The following is a 9,453-nucleotide window of genomic DNA, read 5'->3' as shown; positions in this document are numbered from 1 at the left end:
GGGGATTGAACTCAGATCTTTGCGTTTGCCAGTCAAGCGCTTATCCTACTGAGCCATCTCCCCGGCCCCTCTTTTTCTTCTTTTTTATTTGAGGCGGTACTGGGAATTGAACTCAGGACCCTGTGCTTGCCAGGCAGGTACTAAATGCCACTGAGCTATCTCTCTGGCCTCGTGTGTGTGTGTGTGTGTGTGTGTGTGAGAGAGAGAGAGAGAGAGAGAGAGAGAGAGAGAGAGAGAGAAACAGAAAGAGAGAAGGTCTCACCATGTAGGCCAGGCTGGCTGTAAACTCTTGGTGATCCTCCTGCCTCAGCCTCCCAAATGCTGGGATTACAGGAGTGTTCCAACATACCCAGCCTTGCCTATAATGTTGAGAATCACAGACACATGTGTTCTCTAAGTCTAGGCAGCTCCAGGAAGGACAAGCCAGAGCCTTTTTGACTGTGTTTGGTTTTCACTGTAGCTTGGCAACTGTTGCCTAATGGTGTCCCTTGTCCTAATTGGAAATGACAGTCTCAGACCAATTATTGTCTAAGGTTCTCTGACAGGTTCCAGCCTACTTACAAACTGCTAAATTATCATGGCCCTGATTCAACATGGCTGAATCCAAAAAAACAACAGCTTATCTTCCCAGTGACCACTTCCTGGATACCTTTTGAGAGCACACAAGGGAGGCCCCAGTCAGCTCCTTACCAGTCACTAAACCTACCCCTCAAGCTCTACCTGTAGCAAGTCCATAAAATCTCAGCCTTCCTTTATCTCAGGTCAGAGGATCCCTCCCCTCCCTGCTGAGGCTGAGGCAAGAGGAATACCTAAAGGTCAAGGCCAGGATGACCTACATAGAAGTAGAGCTTGAGTCTGGTGCCTTAGACCACTAGAACCATCCTGGCACTTATGACCTACATAGAGATACCCTGTCTCAAAAGAAAAAAATAAGTCACCCATGAACACATATCTGCTAAAAAATATGTGGCAGTTTTTTGCCACGTTTAATGAGGGCCAGGTGTGGTGGTACATGCCTGTAATCCCAGCATTTGAAAGGCAAAGGGATCACTTCAAATTCCAGGCCAGCCTGGGCTATCTACTGAGTTCAAGATCAGCCTGCATTACATAACAAGACCTAACTCAAAAAACAAAAACCAAATAAAACTTTAATATGTATAGTTAGTGTGTGGAGTTTACTCCCCCAAAATGAAAGTAGACTCTGCATAATTACAAAGTATAAGTATTTCTTTTTCTTTCTTTCTTTCTTTTTTTGGGGAACTGGGAATCAAACTCAGACCCTTGCACTTGCCAGGGAAGCGCTTATTCTACTGAGCCATCTCCCCGGCCCCATATTTCTTATTTCTTAATGATGTTATTTGAAGAAAACTATATACATGCAAAATATAAGAATGTTATTGATTTGGTTTGTCTTTTGAGATGGAGTCCCCGCTCTGTAATTCAGGCTAGCCTCAGACTCACAGTGTAGCTCAGGCTGGTCTCTAATGCGCGGCGATACTCTGCCTGAGCCTCTGGAGTGCCAGGATGACAGGTGTGAGCCCAAACACTTAGCAAAATAAAAGTGCTTAGTGGTATTATTTACAACGTTTTTCTTTTATTTGAGTCATGGATTATGTTAAAATTTTAGTCCAAACACTATTTGAAGTTGAGAGAAAGTTTTATTTATTTTTGGTATGGGGAACTGAACTCAGGATCCTGCTCTTGCCAGGCAGACGCTGTGCCGCTAAATTATCTCCTCGGCAAGATGAGAGAAAAATAAACTGTTCTAAGTGAACCTGGCACTTCAAGCGTGACATTTAAGTATGTCACTCTCAAGAAACCGAAAGTCATGAGACACTTGTAGTTTTGTAATTCTATCTAGTCTTTTTTTTTTTTTTTTTTGGTGGTACCGGGTATTGAACTCAAGACCTTGTGCTTGCCAGGCAAGCACTTATTCTACTGAGCTATCTCCCCGGCCAGTTTTGTAATTCTAGGGAGCCATTGGGACAGCTGCCATGTAATATGTATTCAAAACAAGACCTTAGATTTTCTGATGGTCTAAGGTGCTGGGTGATCTCTCTAAACAGTATGAAGGGCCTCCTTTTTTTCAGTCAGACAGAAAGCACTTGTGACCCAAGGTTTCTGCTCACCAAGAATCATCTACACTGCTCCCCACACGCTCCAAGTCTCCCACTGCTTATGCTACCCTCAAAGACACACAATTTTTAACTTAAGGCCTTCATTGACCTGGGAAGAAAGGGAAGATCGAAGACAGGATAGTACCAATCTCAAGTAAGAGCCGGTCCGCTGGCCCCTCCTTCTTCATTCAAGCAGTGTTGGAGGAGAAAGTCCAAAACAATAGAAGTCAATCTGCCCCTCCCAAAGCAAGTCTGGAAAATTTGCATTTCTAAAAGGCTTACTAGGGGACAGACTCAAATTCCTTCTCTTCCTAAGACTGGCAGGAATCGCAGGACTTCAGCATGAATAGTCCAGCTGCTGGTGAAAACTGGGAATATCTTGCAGATTTAGGAACGCGGAGTTTAAAGATTGCCTTTGCAATCTTTTAACCCTTTTAGAAGCTACCATGGGCATCTGTTTAAAGTCTCTTCAGAATGACAGTTGTGGTTGAATTCCAGAAAGATCAGACATTGTTTTAATCCAGTACAAAAACAAAGGCATATGATCCTACAATTCGCAAGACAAGTTCCAGGACTAGACGTCCCCCTTCATTCAATCGCACCCGCGGATGTCCCAGATGTACACAGCGCGGGTGCTTGAGATCGCAGAGTTAAGGCAGCGCTGGACCTTTAGGAGCCCTGCGTGCTGGGGTGCAGGCCGGGGAACCCGGAGCGGCAGGTTTGCACGGTCGCAAAGTCTGAGACCGCCTCTGTTTCAGTCTGTATGGCTGCACGGAACCCCCAGGCCGCGCTCCTTTGCATACCGGCAGCTCTGGCGAGTTTCTCGTTTGGCGCGAATACCACGGAGAACCCAGTCACATTTCTGTAGGACCCTCGCAGAGCGCCGGGGGCCGACCACACACTGCGAAGGAAGTTGGGAACTTGGGCGCTGGACTGTTGCCCGGGAGACGGGGGCGGGTCGGTAGAGGGGGTTGCGCACACATCTCGCCGCTGATTGGCCGAAGTGTTCCGACTTCTTTATGGCGTCACCGAGTACCTGCCTGTGGCGAGGCCCCGTACCCATGACGTCACATAGTTCTGACCAATCACTGGCGCCGGGCGCCGGGCGCCGGGGAGGGCCGCGGGCCTTTTTTGTGAATGAAGCGCCGCAGTGCCTCGTCCTGGGGTCCCGGGCACAGCGACGCGTGGAATTGGTCCGCGCCGCTCAGTCCGCAACAACCGCGGTCGCGGGGGCGGGGACGGCAGCGTCGTGCGTGTGGCGGGGCCGGCGCGGGCCATGGTGGCGGCACCCTGACGCGCCGCCACCGCCTCCATGAAGCGGAAGGGCGAGCTGCGGCCGGGATGGGCCGCGCCCCCCTGCTCGCTGCGCTGCTCCGCTGCCGCGCGCACGGGGAAGAGGAGCCGCCGCGCGGAGACCCGCGAAGACCTGTACCTGGACGTCACCGGTGAGCCCCTCCGCCGCGGCCAGGGTCACCTTCCTAGGCGCGGGCCCGGGCCGGCTCCTGCGCATGATGCGGTGCGGGGTCCCCAGGACCGAGCTCCGACCTATTCTGACCCCTCTCCCCGCCGCGCCTCCCCTCCCCGGGGCCCTAGCCCACTTCCCGGTTCTCCCCGAAGGAATGAGGGTGTCTCTTGGTAGGCGTCCGCGCCCACCCGCCCGCGTGCCGCCTGCCCAGAGTTATCACTTTGGAGAAACCCGGGCTGGCCGAGCTAGCAGGACGGCAGTCTGCGGTGGAGGTGCCCGGGAGCGGAGGTCCTGCAGCTGAGGGAGACTAGGGAAGTCCGAATGTGTAGCTGTGGGTTTGCGGGGAGGGAGGCCGAGCCGCGTCCCAAGTCATTCGGCAGAGCGATTGGTTTGCGCAGAAACGCGGTATGAACTGCTCGACCCGCGTCCACGATCGGGCGATTGGCAGTGTGCGGGCATCCCGTCTGTCTCGGCGTGATTTCATTTTCCTTTTCTTCTGTTTTCTTTTTCTTTTTTCCTTTTTTTGAGAGAGTCTTACTAAGTTGCCCGGGCTGGGTTTGCATTTGAGATCCTCCTGCCTCAGTCCCCCAGAATGCTGGGATTACAGTCGCGCAGCGTCGTCCTACCTTGCTACTTGGGGGTTTTCATAGACTGTTTCCCACCCTTGCCCTTACCCTTTGATAAGCCAGGTAGCCTGAAGGTGAGAACATGACACTAATGTTGAGACAACACAGAGATGCAGTAGGAAGTACATTTTAGCTTACTGGGTGGTCTGGAAGCTAAGATTCATTTTGAATTATTATAAAATCAAAATACTGGTAAGTTACAAGCTCAGGTAGTGGAAAGTGCCAGCCCCAAGGTAAGGTAGCTCTGAGAGTCCAAGGGTTGTGATGAACATCCCTGGGGATTACTTCAGGTGTCCTTCAATTAGATTCTTGTTTACTTGGAAAAAATGACACTAAAACAATCAGTTTTGGGTGATAAATACAAGGCGAAGTAACTCTGGCTACAGAGCTCATAATGCTTTTCACTTTCATTACTTTTTTTTTTTGGTGGAACCGGAGCTTGAACTCAGGCCTTTGCACTTGCCAGGGAAGTGCTTATTCCACTGAGCCATCTCCCTGGCCCCTTCATTACACTTTTTGTGGAGAAGGCTTTGAGGCCTCTACAGGCAGCTGGTCCCTGCTTTCCCAACTTGTTTTTGTCTAAATCATTAATTCCTTAATTTCTTCCATTAGAAGCTTGTAAAGACCTGAAAGGATTTCCAGAACTGCGACAGAAAGTGGCAAGAAGGATGGGATAAGTGTTTCAAGTGAGGGAGAGCATTAGAGGATTAAGGGCAATGTGCCTTTTACTGTAATACATATTTCAAATTTAGACACTTTCATTGATCAGCCCTTGTATAAATACTATGTCCTTTCTTAAGTGATTTTTCCCCCTTTTCGGTTTTCAATGCATATTCCACGTTTCTAGAAATTGTGCCATTCCTGTAAGGACAGGTCTTTTTTCAGTGACTGCAGGCTAATATGTTCTGTGGCTGAATCATGATTTATTTTGTAGTAATAAGTAAGTGGGGGTCTGAGGCTTTGCTATTCCCTTTTCCAAGTGGTTGTAGAAAACTTAGTGTTATGTGACTGCCAGCACTACACATGTGACTGCACTGCAGTTATCCACTGATTATTCATTAGTGGACTTTAGGATATGAAGACAAGTGATGTATGTGTTTTCAGTTGGGCGTACACCTAGGAGTGGAGTTGCTGGGTCACATGGTCGCTCCATGTTGTTTTATTTTACATACTTATTCTTTGGTGATATCAGAGAGTGCACCCAGGACCTTTACACTGAGCTACATGCTTAGGCCTTTTTTGATTTTTGGCTTTGAGACAGGGTCTCACTGCTTCATTGTGTATCCCAGGCTGGGCTCAAACTTGCCATCCTCTTGCCTCAGCCTCTCAGGGTGTGCTGGGATTGTAGATGTGTGCCAATATGCGTGGTCAACCCTTGACATTTTTGTAGTACCTTGTTGAACCTGTAAATTTTTTTTTTTTTTTTTTTGGCAGTACCAGGGATTGAACTTCGGACCTTGCACTTGCCAGGCAGGTGCTTATGCCACTGAGCTATATCCCCAGCCTGAACCTGTAAATTGTATTGCTATACAATCCAAGCTATATATTTATTGTGTGTACATCTTCCTTCCTTCCTTCCTTCCTTCCTTCCTTCCTTCCTTCCTTCCTTCCTTTCTTTTTTTGGAACCAGGGATTGAACTCAGACCCTTGCTCTTTCCAGGGAAGAGCTTATTCTACTGAGCCATGTCCCTGGCCCTGCATTTTTCTTTTTCTTTTTCTTTTCTTTTTTTGGTACTGGGGATCAAGCTCAGGACCTTGTGCTTGTGAGGCAGGTGCTTATGTCACTGAGCTATCTCTCCAGCCCCATGCATTTTTCTTTTGTGGTCCTTTGATATGTATTTGATACTGTCACTCTGACTAGAAGCCCACTGACTAATTGGGGTTTCATTCCCATCCCAGCCTGGCTGTTCATAGTTGTTACTAAGTGGCTGACATGGTTTGGTTTTGTGGTGGGGTTTTTTTTGTTGTTGTTTTGAGACAGGTTCTTGCTATGCAGTGCAGGCTGACCTTCAACTCACTTTGTAGCTGAGGCTGGCCAGCAGCTCAAAGGGATCCTCCTGCCTCAGCTTCCTGAGTGCTGGGATTACAGGAGTGCACCACCATGCCTGACCCCATGATTCAGTTTTCAAGGAGTGCTTATAATAATAAAAAATTCTATTGGAGAAACTAGCCAAGGTCAAGATAGTCATTTTAAAGCACCAGTAAAGATGGTGTATTGGATTCTTACCAAGTGAAATCAGACAGATCCAGCGCTGCCCCCTTCTTCTTTCTTTTTAGGATCTTTAAAATTCATAGCAGACATCATTAGACAAGGGAAATTTATTCATTAATTCAAGATGTATTTATTGAATACTTACTATGTAAAATACTCATGCATATTCATTGTTCTTGGTGATAGAAGTATAGTTTTCTGCATGGAAGGGGAATGCTGTTGCATAAAGCTATTGAATCAAGGAGAAAAATAAATTTATTTTTTGTTAAATTTTATGTTGTACTAGATTTGAGTTCAAGAATTTAAGCTCATTAATGTATGCAGTGTCCATTTGTCTTCTCGCCTATAATTTGTCTTTACATGTTTAAATTGATGTATAGTGTGAGTTTTTGTTTTTTATTTATGTGCTTGGTTAATTCTTCAGTACCTTCACTCAGGTGGCTTTTCCTGGGACAATTCAGGGAGGTAGAGGGAAGTGGAGTAATTGTGTTGCAGAGTTGCTGCTGATGTCCGGGAACTGCCAGTTAGTGCAGATTGTAATTGCTCTGAGCCTTTGAGTGGGTGACACATTTTATCAACTACTACTGGCCTCTGGCAGGCTATGGAGAGCTGGACTGCAACTGTTTTGTGGGTTTTTAGGATGGAAAGAAGGCATTAATGTATACAAATGACATTTTTTGAAAAAATTTGATCATCTTTGGGAATCTCTGAGTTGATAGGACATGTGCATTTGCTTCAAAAAATTGCAAGCTGAGCATGGTGCCTCAGGCCTATAATCTCAACATGCAGTAGGCTGAGGCAGGAGGATTGCCTTGATTTCAAGGCCAGCCTAGATAATTGTGTGCTCCAGACCAGCTTGAAGGTATATAGTAAAACCTTGTCTTTTTTTGGGGGGAGGGGTGGGAGGGGCCTGGGGATTGAACTCAGGACCCTGCACTTGCCAGGCAAGTGCTGATTCTACTGAGCTATCTCTCCAGCTCCTTAAAAGTTGAGATGGATTTTGTTTTTTTTAGGGGAGGGGTGTGCTGGCTCAGGATGCCTTAAGGGCAGCTCTGGTAAGGCATGAGGATCTGGGGTAGGGATCAAACCACAGTATCCTGAGCCTGACTGCTTTGCTTAAGCAGGTACTTAAACAACTGAGCTAATGGGCAGGCTCCCCAAGTCCTGTCTAAACAACCAAACCAGACCAAACCCAAACCACTAAACAAAAGGAAATCAAAAGGTCATCCATTTTCCCCTAAGAGGATCCCAAAGCCCAGAGATGAGTGAGATGGCTGAACTGATTGATAGAGGGCCTTCACGTGCAACTGTGTCCCCAGCACTTTTTTCTCCCCCTGGAACTGGGGATTGAACTCACACCTTTGCGCTTGCCAGGGAAGCGCTTATTCTACTGTGCCATTTCCCTGCCCCCCCCCAGCCCTTTTTTAAATGTTTTTATTTTAAGGCAAGATCTTTGCTAAATTGCTAAGTTACCCATGCTGGGCTCAAGCGCTTTTTTCCTTCTTCTTCAGCCTTCCAGAGAGCTGGTGGCTTTTCTTCTTCCAGCGGATAAAGCTGCTTCACAGAGTTGTACATATATGGCTCATTGAACATCTGCTGGTTAGACCTGTGCTTCATAAAGTAGCTTAGTATCGGTGCAGTCAAAATTTTTGTGTGTTCTGGAGATTGAACCCCAAGATCTTTACCCTGAGCTATATCCCCACCTCTTGTTGAGACAGCGTTTTGTTACGTCGCTGTGTTGCCTGGGCTGTATTTGAACTTGAAATTGTTTGGCCTCAATCTCCCAGAGTACTGGGATTATGAGGATGCACCATCAGCTTGACTGTAAAGTTGAATTTGGAGGGATAAATAATTACTTAGAGTCAATCTGCACAAATGAACAAAACAGATACATAATTCAAGTCCTGTAGAGCTCATTATGTTTTCTAAAATGAATGACATTACAGCCCCAATTTTTCCAGATGTGTCATTCATCCAACAAGTGCATAATAATACTCAGAAGGGCTGAAAATAGAGCAGTGTTGGGAAGGTCTGCGCAAACACGAGGTTTATGTGTGCAGCGTTAAAGGGCCTTCAGGACCGTACCGGATGGGCCATTCGAGGGGGGTCTTGAGGCCGACGAACTTTGATGGGAGATCTTTCGGGAGCCCGACCAAGCTGGTGGCTGGGCGGGCGGGCTGGGGTAGCTGGTTTCTGCCCGTGGTGACAACACAGTGCAGCTCGGGTTTCATCTGGATCAGACTGGCCGTGAGGATGGAGCGAAGCAGCTGTGTGTGAGCGTTCAGCTCAGCCAGGCTGCTGCTGCTGCAGGCAGGGTTCTCGTGCCCCTGGTGATAGCTAGCGGTGGGGTGTGCCGCCAGCCCAGGCTTTTCCTGGCAAGCATTTCCAGATTTGAGAGGCTGCACCAAAGGCTCAAGGAATCAGCAGGCTCGGCGCCACCTGGGAAGGACATCAGTGTTTCTCTTCTAGAGATTCATTGTAAGGAGGAGAATAAAGCAGGGCCCTGACTTTATTTTTGAGCTACGCTACTGCTTGCTGCTGTTGTTTTTGTTCTGGGGAAGGGCTTGAGGGTTGCCTGCTATAGCCAAGTTGGGGGTGGGAGCACTCTGGTTAAAGATGCTGCTGCCCTGGGAGAGCCACAGGTAGACAGACATAACAGAGAGTAAACACAGCGAGGAGATTCTTTTTTTGAAACAGGATCTCCATACTCCAGGCTGGCCTTGAACTCATTATGTAGCCCATGCTGGCCCCAGCTCTTGGTACTCCTTCTGCCTCAGCCTCCTCCCAAGTGCAGGGATTACAGGTGTGTGCCACCATGTCCAGCTACGGGGGAAGATTCATCACTGGAGAGAAGGCGTGTTTTTTTTTTTCAGCATGATTAATTTAAAGCATGATTGTGCCCTGTTCTGTCCATTTTGAGGCAGCATTTCACAGATGAGTGCTGAAAGATTGGACGCTCATGGCGGTGCCTGATGCTGCCAAGCAAGGCTTTCAGTTTGCTTGTAATGCCCATTGCTTTTCTTTTTTTTTTTT

At 47.6% G+C, this 9,453-nt stretch overlaps 1 protein-coding gene across 10 annotated transcripts in view; it reads left to right on the top strand.

The window, feature by feature from the left end:
* Positions 1–3,242: 3,242 nt before the first annotated feature.
* The window catches only part of Cdc14b (cell division cycle 14B), a 114,264-nt gene continuing 108,053 nt past the window's right edge, over positions 3,243–9,453 (top strand). For all 10 annotated transcript variants that reach the window (XM_023703972.1, XM_023703969.1, XM_004643802.3 and 7 more), the window contains exon 1: positions 3,243–3,562. In XM_023703972.1, coding sequence (XP_023559740.1) covers positions 3,430–3,562 — 133 coding nt within the window. In that variant the 5' untranslated portion in view covers positions 3,243–3,429. The remainder of the gene's footprint in view (positions 3,563–9,453) is intronic.

This window comes from Octodon degus, unplaced genomic scaffold (genome assembly GCF_000260255.1).
Source record: "Octodon degus isolate 3935 unplaced genomic scaffold, OctDeg1.0 scaffold00184, whole genome shotgun sequence".
Taxonomy (NCBI): domain Eukaryota; kingdom Metazoa; phylum Chordata; class Mammalia; order Rodentia; family Octodontidae; genus Octodon; species Octodon degus.
Note: the sequence above shows the minus strand (reverse complement) of the source record. Positions and strands in the feature narration are given on the sequence as shown.